Below are 20067 nucleotides of genomic sequence, written 5' to 3'. Positions count from 1 at the left end.
TCATTTTTTATTAAATTTCTTTAATTTGCACCCTATTTTTTGCCTGAACAACAAGGTGTAATGTTTTCAATAAATGCTGATAAATTAGAAAAACAAACAAACCAGAGCCTATTGAGAAATTTTGCGTTATTATTTGACATTTTGCTTCAGAGGATAGAACCTGTTCTGGATTAACATGTTTCTAATCTTTAAGTAAAACAAAGAAAAGCCTCTGCATGTAAATAATGTCTGTGACTCCAGCTCAGCACATCAACAGGTTTGTGATCCGTTGTCTCTGTGTTGGCGCCCTCTGCTGGCTGGTTGAGAGAACTGCTTTAAACCTGCTCCAAACATTTAGCACGTGTTCTTGGGATTGTCTAACACAGCTGTATGTTTGTCTATCTATGAAAGTCCAAACACTCTTTGGGTCATGATCTAAATTTGAGTCTGGTGCCAACAAATCAAAGGATAAAAAGTTAAAATCCAAACGATGATCTGATGCGACATGGACTCAAGAAGGTCTCTGAAGGTGCATTTAGGTACCTGAAACACAGTTGTTTTAAGACCCTTTAAGTCCTGGAAGTTGTGAGGTGGTGCCTCAACGTTTCTGACTTGGTTGCAGCTCATCCCACGGACGCCTGATTGGACTGACAACTTGGGAATTTAAGGACCAATTGAACACCTTGATCTTGTCCTGTTCCTCCAGGTCACCCTCTTTCATGCTCATGTGCTAATTGTAGAAGCTTTCAGTGGTGGACTGGGGTCAACATGGACACCCTGACCGGTCTACAGCTAGAGTTAGGGTTTGGGGGTTAGGGTTAGGGTTTGGGGGTCAGAGTTAGGGTTAGGTTTGGGGTTAGAGGGTTTAGGGTTTGGGGGTCAGGGTTAGGCTTAGGCTTAGGGTTAGAGTTAGGGTTTGGGGGTCAGAGTTAGAGTTAGGTTTAGGGTTAGGGTTTGGGGGTCAGAGTTAGAGTTAGGTTTAGGGTTAGGGTTTGGGGGTCAGAGTTAGAGTTAGGTTTAGGGTTAGGGTTTGGGGATCAGGGTTAGGTTTAGAGTTAGGGTTTGGGGGTTAGGGTTAGGGTTTGGGGGTCAGAGTTAGGGTTAGGTTTGGGGTTAGGGTTAGAGGGTTTAGGGTTTGGGGGTCAGGGTTAGGCTTAGGCTTAGAGTTAGGGTTTGGGGGTCAGAGTTAGGTTTAGGGTTAGGGTTTGGGGGTCAGAGTTAGAGTTAGGTTTAGGGTTAGGGTTTGGGGGTCAGAGTTAGGTTTAGGGTTAGGGTTTGGGGGTCAGAGTTAGGTTTAGGGTTAGGGTTTGGGGGTCAGAGTTAGGTTTAGGGTTAGGGTTAGGGTTTTGGGATCAGGGTTAGGGTTTGGGTTAGGTTTTCTTTATTCCAACCTACAGTCATAAAAAGTTAGAGTTAATATTTTTAATTGCTTGTGACAAAAAAAGGAAGCAAGTCTACAAAATCCCAAAAGTATGAGTTTGTGTTTTTCTGATTTATCCAACACATGGAGCATTTAGTAGATCAGAAAGAAAGTCTATAACAAAAACAGAAAGCATGTTTACTACGTCATCGTCAAAAGAAGAGGACAAAAAGACGAGCAGACGGTTTGAATTTCTCTCAGCGCTTCGAGAGCCAGCACCAAGAGAAGACCCTGCTTCTGCGAGGTAGCTGCCTTAGCGAAATTTATTTACAATTCACAAAATACAGGTGTCGCTCTCAAGTGTTCAAGCATATCACATCAGTGTCATCTGACAAACTCCTCCTCCTCCTATTAATCTTACTCTTTCACTCTTTGGTTTCCCAATCATCAAACTTGGCTTCACATACACGAGGAACACTCCTCCTACCTGAATCTAGGTTTTCTGTCGTCTCCTTGTTCCCCATAATCAAACTTTTTAAAGTTTGGGCTCATCTTAATCCGTCCATAATTATAGATATAGTTAATATATATTTCTTATGTACATTTTCTTCCTCTTGTATGGCTTTAGATCACATGGTCTCTAACTGAGGGTCTCTTTGTGGTCGTTGTGCGTGGGATGAATGGCGGCATGTGTAGAAGTTATTTGTCCTTACAATGAGTAAAAAAAAGTCGCTTTAAGTGCTTGGATGCTTTTAAAAGACTAAAGGTGATGATGTTCTAAAACTTGTCTTATACACCATAGAAGAAGAAAAACCTTTCTATATGAAGGGTGACGTCTTGGTTTGTTGGATTTTGCCTTTTATCTATGAGCTGTTTGAGGCGTCTTCTTCATGGCGTACAAGATCTTTCAGAACAATAATCCACTCAACCAGCTCTGACCAGAATCCACCTGCAGCCTCCAGGAAGGTCTGGAGAAACTACTTCAAATCTCACCTCGTCTCGTGCAAACCAGCACAAGGAAGACTGTCGTTACATCCAGAAACACACGGCCCACCTCCACCTGTGCGTGACGCGTCCCCTTACGTTACAGACAGCTGTGATGCTGCAGAGCCTCGTCTTTGCACATGGATTTCACTTCTGTCACCACGCTTTGATGAAGGATTTCAAAGCTGCTTGAGGGAAAGTGTTTCATGCATGTGTCTTCCAAATCTACAGGAAGTGGTTTTCACAAAGCCTGATGCCACAAATGTTTTTCGACCAGAGGAACTTTACCCTGGAACTACGTGCATTTCAACCGGTAGACCCAGGGTCTAAATTTAGTTCAGGGGTAGATAATCTCCCCCTAAAAAGCCCCTATTTTTTGTATGTGTGTGTACTTTTCAAAAGAAGAAGCTGTGATTCTCTTGATTTAGCAGCTTGTAACAGTAGTCTTCTCTCAGCCCACCGTGAATGCGTCTCTACTCCCGGTGTTCCGGTTTAAAAAGTGACCCTGTAAACTGGAGACCTTCAGCTGAACGTGTCAGTGTTTGTGTTGATCGTTCATTGCTTTTTCCATGTTTTTAACCGCAGGCACAACATTTTCACTTTTTTTCATATTTTTCTGCTTTTGGAGCTCAATTTCAGGTTTGAGGAAAAAAAAAAAAAATTCGACAGGTCAACTTTTTTGTCCATTTTTTTTGTCAAATTGTATTTTTTGTCAAAAAAAAAAAAATGGTCAAAAAAAATTGTCATAACATTTTTTGTCAAAAAAAATTGTCATAACATTTTTTGTCAAAAAAAATTGTCATAACATTTTTTGTCAAAAAAATTGTCATAACATTTTTTGTCAAAAAAAGTCAAAAAAAATTTTGTCAAAAAATGTCAAAAAAAATTTTGTCAAAACTTTTTTTGTCAAAAAATGTTGTCAAAAATGTTTTGACAATTTTTTTGTCAAAACATTTTTTGTCAAAAAATTTTTGTCAACATTATTTTTGTCAAATTTGTTCAAAAAAAAATTCAAAATTGTTTTTCTTCAAAAAAAATTTTTCAATTTTTTTAATCTGTTTTCTTTTCTTTTCCTTCAATTTTCCAAAAACCATTCCAAGTCATTGTTTTTTCCATCTGTGATTCTCTTGATTTCTCTTTCTCTTCATTAGTTTTTATTTGTTCTATCTTTTTTGTATGTGTGTGTACTTTTCAAAAGAAGAAGCTGTGATTCTCTTGATTTAGCAGCTTGTAACAGTAGTCTTCTCTCAGCCCACCGTGAATGCGTCTCTCGGTGTTACGGTTCTAAAAGTGACCCTGTAAACTGGAGACCTTCAGCTGAACGTGTCAGTGTTTGTGGAGTTTACATAGACAAACTAGTTTAGTTTTTATTAAGATTTCAAAATATCCTCATCAGATATTCAATGATCGCCTAAAGACGTTTATGAGGGATGCATCCGGCTGAGAGTCTCCAGTTAACAGGGTCGATGATTAAACCAGAACACCGGCAGATCACAGGAACCTTTTAGTTCAGGGTGAAGTAGTTCTGGGGGCTAAAAGACCTTGGAACTCCTGGACGAAATGCACCTTTTTTATGGTAACAAAACCCTCACTGTACATTTTTATCTGTCGTATGAGAAGTTTGGCATTTCTACAAGCTAGAAGAAGCTTCTAAAAATGTAATTTCTATCAAGTTAAGACTGGAAAGTTTTGAGGGGTGTGCTCAAATGTTTAAACTGCAGAGAGGTTTTCAATTTTTGCAGAAATCCATGCAGCAAAGAGAAGGCGGGTCACCAACCCCCGTGAAGGTGTGTGTCTTCTTGTACCTGATACACATGCAAGCTGTAAAGTAACACAGGAGGCTCCATGACGCTGATGAGGTGGGCGGTGCTTTCAGGGTGCTGAGATCAGATCTGGTCAGAGCTGAATATCCACTCATCCAGTCACTGTAACACACACACACTCACACACACACACACACCTGTTCACTCAAGGACTGGAGCATCATTATCGTCTGTCGTTCTAATAATGATGAATGTTTAGAGGCGTCGTGTTTCCAGAGGAGTTTCTAGTTCCCTGTCAGAACTATCATCAGGGTTCTATTCTTCGTCTGTCTGAGTTTAACATTAGTAAACCAGCTAACTAACTAATATATGAAGTTTCTCTAGATGTGCGCCCCCTGGTGGTCAGGAGGTAATACTTTCCAGAAGTGCAACATGTCCAGTAAAGAGAGAGGTGATTACTAACAAGGGACTTCCACCAGATTCGTGTCCGTTCCACTGCGGTCCGGCTCCGTGCTCTCTCGCCCGTCATCACCTACTGGTTTTGATTTTGGAACGCAGCACGGAGCAGTGTTTTATTCTGAAAATTAACCTGATGTTTTCATTTTGTTTTGGTGAAACCTGACTTCCTGTCCCGCTCCATCTGCTCTGTTGAGATTGATGCGTCGTGCTCCGGCATCCGGCAACAATAGAAGTCTTGCGTATCTGATCCGGAGGGTTCCAACCTGCCGGATCAGAGACACAGCTGGAATGCAACGGAGTGGATCCAGTGGAAGTTAACACATTGGCTAGAATAGAAACCTATCAGATCTGGAGCTGTGACACGGATCTGGTGGAATTTGGCCTTCAGAGCCATTCTGGAAAGAGAGATATTTTTGTTTTGGTGTTGACTTTGAGCCTTCAGGTTTTGAGGCATCTTAACGCCTTCAAAATAAAAGCTCCAAATCATCACTTTCAGCCTCAGCGTTCAAATCAACGAACTGGACTTCAGCGCTGAAACTGAACCATCTTTAAACTTCTCTGTGATCGTCTGAGAGGGAGAGGTGATTATTCTTTGATCTAACGGCCGAATCCAGCTTGACTGAGTCCGAGTCAATAAATAACGTGCTTTTTGAAAGCTAATAGAAGTTTGTCACGTCGAACGTTAGCATGAGATGCAGATAAATCACGAGGACGTAACGTGTGAGTTTGGGGAAACCAGGACTCTCTGTGATGTGAAAGCGTGTAACCCAACGTCTTCTAACCGTCGTTTGTTTCTGATCTGCTATGAACTACACTCACCGGGGGAGAACTCGTCTGAGTAAACATTAAACTTCGACTTCCCTCCATGAATCTAAAACTCTGGTTTCTCCTCCCTCCGTCCTGACACCAGCGATCGGCACGGTGCAACAATAACTCTTTGTTTTGACAGAACCGAACTTCCTTTCAGGGGGTTATCATTTGTCTGCGTCGCGGTCTCCACGCAGCCGCCTCTCGTGCTGCCGCTTCGTGATGATGTACTTGAAGAACTCGTACACGGACCAGCTGATGGCGGTGGACGGCATCTGGTAGATGATGCGGGCCTGGACTCCCTTGAAGAAAGCCGGCGTGCCTCCCATCCTGTACACTGTCCTAAACGCCTCGCCCAGGCCCGAGATGTGGCGGCCGCCGGAGCCGGAAGCCGTGGCAGCTCCGACCGCCCCGGCTGCCGTCTCCGCTTGGATCAGGTGGATGGCCTGAGCCTCCTGCGTGTTGAGGAGGGTCTTGCAGACGTCGAGGGGAGTGGTGGCGGCGGCGGCGACGGCTCCGGCCAGCGCGCCTGACACCATGTGAGATGAAGGGTTGTACTGTCTGTGGGGGTTCAGGAGCTCCTGGAGGTACTCGTAGGTCATGAAGTGGAGCGCCTGGAAGGGCACGTTCATGGTCAGCTGAGTGGTGTAGCTGCGGTAGAAGGCAGCCGTGCCCTCCTGCCTGAACAGAGATCCCATACAGTCGAGGACGCCGCGGTAAGGGGAGTTGAACATCTGCATACGCTGCTTCACAACTGGAGGAGAAGAGAGGAAACCATCAGGACCCATAAACCACAATCTGACAGGGACTTGGAGAAAAACCTGGGAGAGAGAATCATAGAGGAGTGGGTGGATTTCTCCTGTAACAGAGTCTGTAGCTCCACCTAGTGTCCAGACGGTGGAATACCACCATATTAAAGCCTTCCATAAAAACAAAGTCAGCACTGTTCTGATGGTTGAGCTCATGTGAGTGAGTGAGGGTCAGAGGAGGATGGTTTACCTTCAGCCGGGTTCATCGCGGCGTCGTGCAGAACTGTCGCCATGCAGCCGGCGACTCCTGCAGAGAAACAGAAACATGGAGGAGGAAGATAAAGCCTCAGCCACAAGAAACATGAGATCCACATGATTCATATTGGAGCTTGAGCAAGACAGAAGTCTGTTCAAGGATACCTTCTAACAAAATGACCATTATGACAATTGTTTTAGCATCATTTCTTTTTTAAATATAATATTATATTTTATTTTCTGGCACTTATAATTTTATTGTAATGATTTTATTTCTTTTTAATTTTTCCAATATTCATCTTATTTTATTGTTTTTATAGTAATGGTTTTATATTAATTTTACTTTTCTGGTATTTAATTTATTTAATCGTATTGATTTTGTAGTAATGATTTTCTATTTGATTTTATTTTTCTGGTATTTCTATGAATTTATTTAATTGATTTTTTAAAGTAATAATTTCACCTTTTATTTGATTTTTCTGGTATTTATTGAAATGTATTTTATTGATTTTATTGCAATGACTTTATATCAAATTAATTTTTCTGGTATTTCATGTATTTTATTTTATTGTCTTTATTGTAATAATTTTACTTTTATTTTTCTGGTATTTATATGAATTTATTTTATTGATTTTATGATAATGATTTGATATCTATTCTTATTTTCTGGTATTTATTATATTGAATTTATTGTAATGATTGTACATTTCTTTTACTTTTTGATACATATGAATGTATTGCATTGATTTTAAATAAATTATTTTATTTTTCTGGTATTTATTTTATTTTATTGATATTATGTTTTTGTAATTTATCTGATTTATTTATTGATTTAATTGTTATTTTAATTCTCTGGTGTATAGTTTATTTAATTTTATTGATTTTATAGTAACAATTTATATTATTTTATTATCTGAATATATTACATTTTTATTTGAATTTATATTTTAATTTAGTTGAGTTGAGTGTGATCATTACTCTCTGTTTAATGCTCAGAAACAGCTCTCTACAGTCTCTCTCTCTACATGATAAATGAAACCAGGATCACTCGTCTGCTGTGGATCGTACCGTTTGCGATGTGGCTGTTCGCCCCCGGGTGAATGGCGTCGCTGAGTGAAAACTTGATCTTCTCATAGCAGGCGAAGTAGAGAGCGTGGGCAGGCCCCGCCCCCACCGCCAGAACATTCACGCCTCGGATCGGCCGCCAGAAACCCTCGTTACGTACAATCTGCCGCAGGGCGTCCATCACGTTCCTGTAGCGCGCTCCGGGCTCGGGGTGGAGGCTCTGCATTCGAGTCTGAGGGGAGAAGAAGAGGAGGAACAGACACGTGAATATTCAGCTGATATCTTGTGTTCCTGCAAAAAAAAACAACTTCTGCAGGAGTTCAAGGGTCGGGGTGTAAACTGTGCAGATTATACTCAAAACACATGTTTGGTCGCGTGAGTGCAAAGTGCAAAAGACAGATATGGAGAGTTTTTATCTTTGAAAAATAACTTTTTTTTTTGAGTTGGAGTCTGAACAGAAGCAGAACATCGAGCAAACACCACCTCGTGTTTCTTAAAAAGAACGCGCAGCACACGCTGTGATATTTCAGAGAGAACAGGAAACGATGTCGCACTTTCAAAACCCATCAACAGGAAGTGAAATCTGAAGGTGTCAAAGTCAGAATATGACACATTGAGAGAACATTTCGGTCAGTTAAAGCTTCAGTACGGAGTTTTCAGAGAGTTATGAAACACTAAAAATGAATACCGAAGCCTCTTTATGATCTATGAGAGCAAACTAGACCATCAGAATGAAACTTCACACTTCCTGTATTATTATTTTGAACATCTGAAACATCTGGTTGGTTGATTCCAGTCAGAGCGATGAACTTCATGCTCCAGAAACCGTCTTTGTTTACATTTAAGAAGGTTAAGATTCCTCATGAGTGGTACATTTGATGGTTCAAATGAAACAAGGTGAGATTATTTGATGAAAAGGCGTCTTATTCATGTGCAGGATAAAGACACAGGAGCTTTAAAGGTGACATATCACGCTTTTTTCATCAACATATATTGGTCTAAGAGGTCCCCAAAACATGTCTTTAAAGTTTATGCTCAAAAAAACACTTTGAAATCAGATTTTGGTCTGCCTGAAAAGCCCTCTTCTTCAGCCCTCCTCAGAACACTCTGTTTTCTCTCTGACCACGCCCCCTCAGGAAGTGGATGTGCCTCGGCTGTGCAGCACGTTGATCTAATGTTTACATGTTGGCTGAATATACACGACTGCTCAGAGATCACGTTACTTCAACCCTCTGAATCTGATCTAGAATCTGATCCTGACAGAGAGGCGCCTGCAGCAGGACCTTTCTGAACCATTGGTCACAGATTTAGTGTTTCTTGTTGTTTTATTTATCAGTATGCAGACGTGTGTCTTGGTACACAGCTATGAACATGTAGCTATGTGGCTATGCTAACTAGCGCTAGCACTTATCCATGACAAATAAAAATCATCCACTAGATCTTCAAATCTGCAGACGTGGGGAGTAAAACCGACCTCTACCAGAAAGGCAGCGGGACCTTTTCTGAAGGATTGGTCACAGGTTTAGTGTTTCTTGTTGTTTTATTTGTCAGTATGTCGACGTGTGTCTTGGTACACAGCTACAGCTACGAACATGTAGCTATGTAGCTATGCTAACTAGCGCTAGCACTTATCCATGATAAATAAAAATCTTCCACTAGATCTTCAAATCTGCAGACGTGGGGAGTAAAACTGACCTTTGTGTTTATTAAGACAGCCTACAACTAGCATGCCTCCCTCCTAAGCTCCTTGTTAGCACACATGTGTGCAGGGAATGAAAAACAAAGGAGGGATTGAGTTGTATTTTATACAGTCCATGGGCTGAATTAGCTCCGAGCTCTGACTCCATGACAGACTGGATATTGTTGTCACGTAACAAAAACACTGAAGTCTGAAACGGCTGGTTTCAGCACACATTTACAGAAAGGTGGAGAAATCAGAACAGGGGCAGAATGGATTCTTTTCATTCTCGGGGGGTTTGTAGACAGGGACACATATTTCAGGTAGAGAACCATTAAAAAGTCTATTTTGCATGATATGTCACATTTAAGATCTAATGTCACGTATTAGTGAGTCCTCCAAAGAGCCCCCAGCCTGTAGAGTTTTACAGTTCTCTCAGCAGCTTCTGCAGCACATGTAGGAGACGGCAAAGCCAAGCTAGACGTGGTCCAACAATGATCTTAATGCTTAATAAAGTGTAGAGATTTGGGATATTTGTTTCAGAAGCTTGCATCAGTCAGGCTCTAACTATTGCATGAAACAGAAGAGAGTTGCATGACCATGTGCTGTGGCATTTTCAGGACACTGTACAGACGTCAGACTCTACATTCCACATAGACAGCTCTTCAACAATCACACCTCTCTCTTTCAGTCTGTGTTGACTCAAAGTGTTCATGACTCTGCCTCCACTTCATACTCAAACAGAAACTGCTTCTTTCAAACGGCACAACCACAAACCACAACTGTGGACAGAGTGCATGCAGCCAGGAAGTGGTGCAGATTGAAACCGCTAGAACTTCTCAGATCAGCAGTACTGTGTGTGTGTTAGTGTGTGTGTGTGTGTGTGTGTGTGTGTGTGTGTGTGTGTGTGTGTGTGTGTGTGTGTGTGTGTGTTTGCGTGGTCTCATAAACTGAATACCCCGAGCTCTGCTGCAGAGCACGGTGGAGCAATAACTGAATCTCCAAGAGAGGAGTGACTGTTGTTCACAGCAGGAGGAAGAAGCCGCGTGGACATTCCCGTTACTGGGACCAGTCACTGGTAGGGAATGTGCCCAGTCATTCACGGTGCATTCGGGTTCAGTGGGGATTTTTGGTGTTGTTTTACTTTGGAGCAACTTTGGATGAATATAGAGAAATACAACACTGGAGGGAAGATGAAATTGAAGACGCATCAGTCAGTCACAAGTTTACTCACATCCAAACATGGAGTGTGTATCCAAACGTGAGCCTTATTAGGACTCTGTGTTTACATCTCAGCTGCTGGACTTTCCCCAAACAAGCTGCATCACTCAGGTCTAGACCGTACTCTATGTTCTATTATCAACAAAAAGACCCAACATCAAGACAGGATCAGATCCAGTCCCATCTTACATACAGGACTCAGTCTGATCTCATCTTAATCCACCATGAGCAGAGCACTTTGCAGCATTTAGCAAGTTACAGTGGCAAGGACAAACTTTCTTTAACAGGCAGAAACCTCCAGGAGGACCAGACTCATGTTAGACACACATCTGCTGAGACCGTGTTGGAGAGAGGGATAGAGGGAGATGAAGAGAGAGAGAGAGATGATAGTGGGGAGACGGATAGTAGTGGTTGTAGCAGCTGGAGTGTGGACCACGTCCACAGCAGCAGAGATCCAGAGGAACCTACGAGACAAGGGAGCTCAGGGACTCCAGAAAGGTCTAAGAAAAGAGAGAAGAGAGGGAGACCAGAAGAAAGAAAAAGAGGAGAATAAATGAAAGAAAGAAGGAAAGAGAAAGAAGGAATGAAAGAAAGAGAGAAAGAATGATAGAAAGGAAAAAATAAAGAAAAAGAAGGAATGAAAGATAGAAAGGAGAAAAGAAAGAAAGAAGGAAAGAAAGAAAGAAAGAAGGAAAGAAATAGAAAGAATGAATGAAAGAAAGAAAGAAAGAAAAAGAATGAAAGAAAGAAAGAATGAATGAATGAATGAAAGAAAGAAAGAAAGGGGAAAAGAAAGAAAGGAGAAAAGAAAGAAAGAAAGAAAGAAAGAAAAAGAAGGAATGAAAGAAAGAAAGGAGAAAAGAAAGAAAAAGAAGGAATGAAAGAAAGAAAGAATGAATGAAAGAAAAAGAAGGAAAGAAAGAAGGTCTAAGAAAAGAGAGAAGAGAGGGAGACCAGAAGAAAGAAAAAGAGGAGAATGAATGGTGAAAGAATGAAAGAAGGAAAGGACGGGATAGGAAAAGAAGACATAAAAGATGAAGAAACATGGAAAGGAAAAAGAGGGAAAGAAAGAAAGAAAGAAAGAAAGAAAGAAAGAAGGAAAGGAATATGTAATAAAAGAAAGAAAGAGAAAAAGAAAGAAAGAAAGAAGGAAATAATGAATAAAAGGAATATGTAATAAAAGAAAAAAGAGAAAGAAAGAAAGAAAGAAAGAAAGAAGAGAAAGAATGAAAGAAAGAAAGGAATGAAAGGAATAAGGAAAGAAAGAAAGAAAGAAAGAAAGAAAGAAAGAAAGAAAGAAGAGAAAGAAAGAAGAGAAAGAAGAGAAAGAATGAATGACGGACCCAAAAAAGGAATCTACAGCAGAGATCCAGAGGAACCTACGAGACAAGGGAGCTCAGGGACTCCAGAAAGGTCTATGGTTAGTAACTTTAATGGGACAGGAAGAGTTAAAGTGAGTGATTGGGGGGGAGAGAGGGGAAGACAGGAGTAGCATTTAGCAAGTTACAGTGGCAAGCACAAACTTCTTTTAACAGGCAGAAACCTCCAGCAGGACCAGACTCATGTTAGACACACATCTGCTGAGACTGACCGTCACTAGGCTCTCACATGTTGCCAGTTGAAGGTGGGATATTAACTCCCTTGTGACGCCTTGCCTGCAATGTGGGGCCTCTGATCCACCTCAAGAAGTAGGAACAGAGACGCAACTGGAGGAAGTTGGTTGTGATGTAAAGTGGCGCTCCACCTGCTCTTCAAACACTAGGACACCAACATTAAACATGCAAGTACAAAGGTTTGATGATGAGGGAGCTTAGTTTTGCAGCAGTTGCATACTTGATGTGTAAGCAGCTACTTCAAACTTAGCATAGCAGGGGTTTGAATCCTTTGATTGAAACAACATGTGACCCTTTTCTTGTTCTAACGCAAGAAAGAAAAAGTCCACGTTGCAACACTTTGCATTGCCGTGTTTCAAACTGCTTCAGGGACTTCTCTCTAAGAGGAACTTTATCTCCAACCCGAGTCTTTACGAGCATCAGTCTCAAATCAGTTTCCTCCTCATCATTTAAAGCTGGGAATCTTTTGTTTCCTGCTCAAAGTACAACAATAAATCTGTGTGAGGAACCCTTTCTGACCACCTCGGCTTCAGACTTTCCTTTTTGATAAAGCTTATAGTTAGAGCTGGATCAGGCTTGGACCAGCTCTTAGTTATGCTGCTATAGGCTTAGACTGACACACTGGGATCCTGTCTTTCCCTCTCTCTCCTCTCTCTGCCTGTCTCTCACTTTAACTCTTCCTGTCCCATTAAAGTTACTAACCATAGACCTTTCTGGAGTCCCTGAGCTCCCTTGTCTCGTAGGTTCCTCTGGATCTCTGCTGTAGATTCCTTTTTTGGGTCTGTTATTCATCCTTTCTTTCTTTCTTTTCTCCTTTCTTTCTCTCTTTCATTCCTTCTTTTTCTTTCTTTCTTTTCTCCTTTCTTTCTTTCTTTCATTCATTCTTTCTTTCTTTCATTCATTCATTCTCTCTTTCTTTCTTTCATTCATTCTTTCTTTTCTCCTTTCTTTCATTCATTCTTTCCTCCTTTCTTTCTTTCATTCCTTCTTTTTCTTTCTTTCTTTCCTCTTTCTTTCTTTTCCCCTTTCTTTTTTTCTTTCATTCATTCATTCTTTCTTTTATTCATTCTTTCTCTTTCTTTCTTTCTTTCTTTCATTCATTCATTCTTTCTTTCTTTCCTTCTTTCTTTCTTTTCTCTTTCTTTCTTTTCCCCTTTCTTTCTTTCATTCATTCATTCATTCTTTCTTTTATTCATTCTTTCTCTTTCTTTCTTTCTTTCATTCATTCTTTCTTTCCTTCTTTCTTTCTTTCTCTTTCTTTCATTCATTCTTTCTTTCTTTCATTCATTCTTTCTTTCTCTTTCCTTCTTTCTTTCTTTCCTTCTTTCTTTCTTTCTCTTTCTTTCTTTCTTTCTTTCATTTCTTCTCCTCTTTTTCTTTCTTCTGGTCTCCCTCTCTTCTCTCTTTTCTTAGACCTTTCTGGAGTCCCTGAGCTCCCTTGTCTCGTAGGTTCCTCTGGATCTCTGCTGCTGTGGACGTGCCAGACTCCAGCTGCTACAACTACTTCTATCCGTCTCCCCACTATCATCTCTCTCTCTCTTCACCTCCCTCTATCCCTCTCTCCAACACGGTCTCAGATTCAGATGTGTGTCTAACATGAGTCTGGTCCTGCTGGAGGTTTCTGCCTGTTAAAGGAAGTTTGTCCTTGCCACTGTAACTTGCTAAATGCTGCAAAGTGCTCTGCTCATGGTGGATTAAGATGAGATCAGACTGAGTCCTGTCTGTAAGATGGGACTGGATCTGATCCGGTCTTGATGTTGGGTCTTTTTGTTGATAATAGAACATAGAGTACGGTCTAGACCTGCTCTGTTTGGAAAGAGTCTGAGGATAACGTTGGTTGGATCTGGCGCTGAAACCGGGCGGGGTCCCTGATCGATCCTTACTCTGTGATCGAAGTTCAAGAGAAGAGAAACAGGTGTGTACTCTGCTGGGTTGACTCAAAACCACTCCTCTGAAAGCGTTCCAACAATGAGGAAACAGTGTGAAATTTGTGGAAAGAATGACCTCAAGCCTCCCACACTGTTAGATAAGTAAGTCCATCAACCCGCCGTGACAGGGACAGGAAGCTAAGATTTAGAATACTGAGAATTGTATGAAAAAGAGGAAGCAGCCTGCAGAATAATTACTGGAAAGAAACTGAACCGACTTCCTTAACCTGGAAAGATGTTTCAAACTTTCAAAACTACAAACAGTCCAGTGAGTGTAAACACAAATCTGCTGTGTAACTCTGATGTGCATAAAAACATCTCTATGGGGTCTGAGGCTTTTTTTCTGCAACGGGCTGGAAGAGCTAATCACGGAGGAATTCGCTCACAACAAAAGCTTTGTTTGAGTTACCGCTGCTCGGGGAAGAAACGGAGAGCCGTTTGTTCCTCATCTTCTCATAGAGACCGGATCAAGAGTGCCCGGTGTCCCAGAATGACCAGCTGTGAGCTCTAAGGCTGATTTGTATTTGGCAGGGACTGCTTTGCACTCGTTGATCTCTGGAAATCAACTGAACTTTAAATCAACGCCGATATCTGAGGAGAGGAAGTTTCAAATATTAAAATAAGGCAGGAGTTTAGGTGTTTTTCAACCGGTGGACCCAGGGTCGAAATTCAGTTCAGGGGCAGATAATCTCCCCCCTAAAAAGCCCCTGCTAGAAGGGTAGTACTTATCAAAGGTCCCGGGACTTTCGTGGGATCAGGGCCTGCAATGCTGAACGTGTCTGATTGGTAGATTAACCTTCAGTGTTTTTATTCCACCCTCCGTCCACAATAACATCACACACATCTGTGATTCTCTTGATTTAGCAGCTTGTAACAGTAGTCTTCTCTCAGCCCACCGTGAATGCGTCTCTCCTCCCGGTGTTCCGCTTTTAAAAGTGACCCTGTAAACTGGAGACCTTCAGCTGAAGGTGTCAATGTTTGTGGAGTTTACACAGCTGTTGAAACACAGAGGGAGTTCCTGGGAATGCAAACTAGTTTAGTTTTTATGAAGATTTCAAAATATCCTCATCAGATATTTAATGATGGTCTAAAGACGTTTATGAGGGATGCATCCAGCTGAGAGTCTCCAGTTAACAGGGTCGCTGTTTGAACCAAAACACCGGCCGATCTCTGCCACGGCTTTTTGAGTTCAAAAGGATTTTGAAGCCATGTTGAAACGCCTTTGCTACTCGCGCTTATCTCCTCTCACGTGTTGATTCAGTGAATCCATCTGTGATGAAATATAGCACCATCTAAAACTGCGCCAGCTGAGTCTCTTCATGCTAACAGGCTAACTGTTGTGTTGCTCATAAAGATACCTGCCTGTCCGTCTGCTTCCATGGTGTCACCTGCGTGTGATCATCTACCTGGGTTACAGGAACGTTTTAGTTCTGGGAAAAGTAACTCTTGGTCGGAACGCACCTTTAGTAAAGAGTGGAGTGAGTAAATAGAAGCTGAGCCTGATGTTTTAATGAAACTGGAAACATGTTTGGTGAACAAGAATTCAACCGTGAGAGTAACTTTCCCCCAGATGTTTACAAAATGAACGACTTCTACTCGTGTGTACCTCAACACTCTGTTTTTAGTCACTGCGTCACGAGGCTTTAGCTTTCCTGAACTCCACGCTCTCCATGAACTCAACTTAAAACACATGTGCGTTGTGTGTAACTCAAACAAAGTGAGAGATAAGAGAGACTGAAGTTCATATCATAAGAGCTCTGATTCAGAGACACACAGTACCGTCACATTACGTAACTCATCCCTTCATACTGTTTGCAAACATGGAATAAAACATCTACAGGATTGAATCACTTCTGTTATTGAGGGCTAATTTAGATTAGCAGGATGAATTATTAATCCAGCGTTTATGAGAGAGGTGGCGACTTTTAACCTGATATAATTCAACGTCTGAGCTTCATCGTGAAATGAAATTACCCCGTTGCATAATCCTCCCTACTTTATAGACACGTGTGTAAATATGAGCGATTGGAGAGCCAGGCGACCGCTGCTCTATTGACTGATAACCCATATCTGTAAATCATTAATCCACCTCCGACTGATTTTGTCACCGTGAACTTTAATCATGACCTCCTGAAACACATTTATCATGAAATAAAGAAAGTTAGCCTTCTATTTTTGTAGCTAGAGCTAAGGCTAACGATGCTAGGTAGCCTCAAACTGAGTAATCAGACTTTAATTAATAACCTGGGTATGTTTGTTTTGAGCTTAGACTGTTGATCAGTGTTTGCATCTGTTATAAATCCTACGACAGCTGAATTAGCTTCAGTGAATCAGAGGATATGGATTTATTACGGACAGTAAATGACGTTCTGTCATTTGGTAAACATTGTTCTCATTCTCATCCTCTTAGATTTCGTATACACATAAGTTTGTATCTTGTGCGCACAAGATAGTTTTCGGAAAAGTTATTATATTGCATGCACAAGTTAGTTTTATGTACGTACAAGTTTGTTTGTTTGTTGAGCACACATGATAGTTTTAATGTATCTTGTGTGCAAAAGATAGTTTTCGTACACGTACAAGCTAATATATTGTGCACATAAGATAGTTTTCATGTATCTTGTACGCACAAGATAGTTTTCGTGCATGTACAAGTTTTCATAGAGTGTGCATATTATAGTTTTTGTACATCTTGTGTGCACAAGATAGTTGTGGTAAACGTTCAAGTTTGTATATTGGGCGCACATGCTAGTTTTTGTGTCCCTTGTTTGCACAAGATAGTTCTTGTACACGTTTGTATTTAGTGCGCACATGATAGTTTCCGTGTGTCTTATGTATACAAGATAGTTTTCGTACACGTACAGGTTTCTATATTGTGTGCACATGATAGTTTTCATGTATCTTGTATGCACAAGGTAGTTTTCGCATACCTACAGGTTTGTTTCATGTGCGTACAAGATGGTTTTCATGTATCTTGTGCGCACATCATAGTTTTCGTACATGTACAAGTTTTCATAGAGTGTGCATAACACAGTTTTCAAAAATGTTGTGCGCACAAGATAGATATGGTACATGTTCAAGTTTGTATATTGGGCGCACATTATAGTTTCCGTGTGTCTTATGTATACAAGATAGTTTTCGTACACGTACAAGTTTCTATATCATGTGCACAAGATAGTCATTCGTGTCTATCATGTGCACAAGATAGTTATTCTTGTATATCATGTGCACAAGATAGTCATTTGTGTCTATCATGTGCACAAGATAGTTATTCTTGTATATCATGTGCACAAGATAGTTATTCTTGTATATCATGTGCACAAGATAGTAATTCGTGTACATCATGTGCACAAGATAGTTATTCGTGTCTATCGTGTGCACAAGATAGTTATTCGTGTATATCATGTGCACACAAGATAGTTATTAGTGTATATCATGTGCACAAGATAGTAATTTGTGTATATCATGTGCACACAAGATAGTTATTCTTGTATATCATGTGCACAAGATAGTTATTTGTGTCTATCATGTGCACAAGATAGTTATTAGTGTATATCATGTGCACAAGATAGTTATTCGTGTATATCATGTGCACAAGATAGTAATTCGTGTATATCATGGTCATCATAGTATTTTTCCTTAAAATTACATGAAATGTATGGCAGTTTTCTCTCATATTTTTCAATTTATTCATGAAACACATATTTTATGTATAAAAACATAATAAAATACAGTATATACAACGACAGTACTGGAACCATGTCTTGACATATGAATTTAGCGATGGCATCTGTAATTTCGCGGTGTCTGCGGGACTGCTTGTCGTACGGGATGCCGTTGACCAACGATTGTTTCAGACTCGTTTGGTGTGTTTTTTTCTTTTCATCACTGGGTGGTTTTGATGTCACGTTAGTGCTTTGTCGCAGCTTCACGCTGTCTCTGTACTGTTCTTCGTGTCGCGTCTTTAAGTGGTAGAAAAGATTAGTTGTGTTCGAGTCGGTCGTAACGACTTGTTGGCGACATGTTTTGCAGATTACCGTTTTCTGGTCGGTGTCCGACTTTTTAAAACCAAACCAAAGCCAAACCATGGAATTGCGGTTCCCTCTTTTCGGCACCAACTCCTCTTTCGGTTCTGTTTCCACTTTGTTTTCCGCTAAGCTCTCCGCTTCTGCCATGTTGTTACATCCATGCTCTATCAGTGCCGTAAACTAGTAGTTGTGAGTGACGTAAAAATGCTACCTCAAAGTAGTAGCGGTGCTGCAGCTTACATTAACCTGCATTCATCATCGTTCATACAATGTCAGTGAAGCAACAGAGCTAGACCAATACCCTACACATCAAAGTAACGATATAAACGACAAAGGGTTATATCGTACGGTGGACGTTTTTATATTGCACTACGATTTATATCGTAATATCGCACAGCACTAGTCTTATGTATACAAGATAGTTTTCGTACACCTACAAGTTTCTATATTGTGCGCACATGATAGTTTTGATGTATCTTGTGCGCGCAAGATATTCACTTGTACTTATACAATAATTAACAAGTTGCCACAAGGTGAAAACTTGAACCTTTAATATATAATAACCCCGTTTTCACAAGACACTCACTTCTTCACTTGAGATAATTAGTATCTAATCAGAAAAACCCAAAACCTTGTTTAATATTTTGGCTACAAGCTAACATCTAGTGAGCATAGTGAAAATAAATACCTGTCTGGGACTTTAGGGGCTCCTTAAAATGGCAGTTTAAGTCATGGAAATGAAAAGCTAACTTCCTCTTTTTTAGAAGAAGAATTCAGTTAGTGAAGACAGAATGTGATTTATTTAGTATTAATGAAATGTCAGTGGTCTTTCTTGTTATGTGTGTTTACCGCCTTTTAGACGAATCTGCCTTTTTGTTGATTTTAAACTGACACAAAAAGATTGGACTTAAACAAACTGCAGTGATACATTACTGTTAACAGTGACTGAAACTAAAGAAAAGTGTCTATATCCAATAATAAAAACAAACATTTATCACTCCACTTTAGAGAAATCGACTCAAATTTGAAAATGAACTGTCCGATAATTGAAGCATGCTAGCAAGGACAGAGCTACCAGGGAGGTTAGCGTGTAGCCTGAGAGCTACAGCAGAGGAGACACCTGTCAAACCTTCTGTTTACCTCCACACGTGTTATCTGCTGTCAGGATAAACATCCACAGCAGTGTGTTGTTGATGTGACAAAGTTTTATGTCTTTATTTTGTTTTTAAACACAGTTTGATTAGTTAACTGACCTCTGTTAGCAAGGTTAACGCTGTTAGCTACTCGAGCTCAGGCTTGTGTTGAGGCCTAGCTGCGTCCTCCATGTATTTATTCAACAAGGTGAGCTTCCGGTGTGATTTCAGCATTAAAAACAGGCAGAATAGTGTGATTAGTGTATATGTGGTACCTTGACACAGTCGATGGGATACATAAGGCAGTGCTCCATGATGCCAGCCACGGCTCCTGCCAGCATGTGTGTGCTGGTGGCGACTCCCTGTGGAAGCCCTTCATAGTCTATTTCAGTCTCCACAGAGGTCGAGGTCTCCGTGGGGGCTCGGTAGTGCACAGGGGTAAAGTCCTGTTCCCCTGACAGAGACCCCACGAAGCCCCCTGTCCCGTCCAGGAGCCTGCCGCCCAGCCATCGGAGCTCTGCCCCGGCTGCAGCGCCTGCGACCCGGCTGTCCACGCCCGGTGCCTCCATGGACGTTCGCCGGGACACGAATCCGTCCGCTTCCATTCAAACAGAAAATAAAGGAGTTAAAATCCGGAGAGGGTGTTGGAAGGAAGACCCTGGGAACCCGGCTGTTTGGTGTAGTCGTCCCAGCCGGCGAGGGAAAGTCTTGGCAGCTGTGGAGGCTCCAGGAAACAGCAGCAGGGACTTCAGAGGGCTTGTCAATGACTCTGAATCAAATACGGATGCTGATTGGTCCAGCTGACTGTCAATCACTGACTCCTCCTTCTGATTGGTTCATGTGGTTATTAAAAGAGGCGGGGAAACTGAGTAGGCGTGGTTTAAATCTCAAGGGGCGTTGACCATTTCGTAACATTGGGATGTCACATGTGTTTTCGGGAAATGCTGTGAACAGGCACATCCCAGCTGGAGTTCATGCCTTAAATATCAATGATATAAGACTTTCTGTAAAGAATTAAAGGTCAAACATATTATACCACATGTTT

At 41.1% G+C, this 20067-nt stretch overlaps 1 protein-coding gene across 1 annotated transcript; it reads right to left on the bottom strand.

Moving 5' to 3' along the window:
* Positions 1-1584: 1584 nt before the first annotated feature.
* On the bottom strand, positions 1585-19627 carry LOC117815936 (mitoferrin-2-like). The gene is made up of 4 exons (XM_034687968.1): positions 19298-19627; positions 7425-7653; positions 6352-6408; positions 1585-6106 (listed from the first exon to the last, which is right to left on the bottom strand). Exons 1-4 carry the CDS (start codon positions 19625-19627, stop codon positions 5520-5522), a joined length of 1203 nt encoding a protein of 400 aa, XP_034543859.1. The 3' UTR covers positions 1585-5519.
* Positions 19628-20067: the final 440 nt, after the last annotated feature.

Source organism: Notolabrus celidotus, chromosome 7 (assembly GCF_009762535.1).
Source record: "Notolabrus celidotus isolate fNotCel1 chromosome 7, fNotCel1.pri, whole genome shotgun sequence".
Taxonomy (NCBI): Eukaryota; Metazoa; Chordata; class Actinopteri; order Labriformes; family Labridae; genus Notolabrus; species Notolabrus celidotus.
This window is presented reverse-complemented; position numbering and strand designations above follow the sequence as displayed.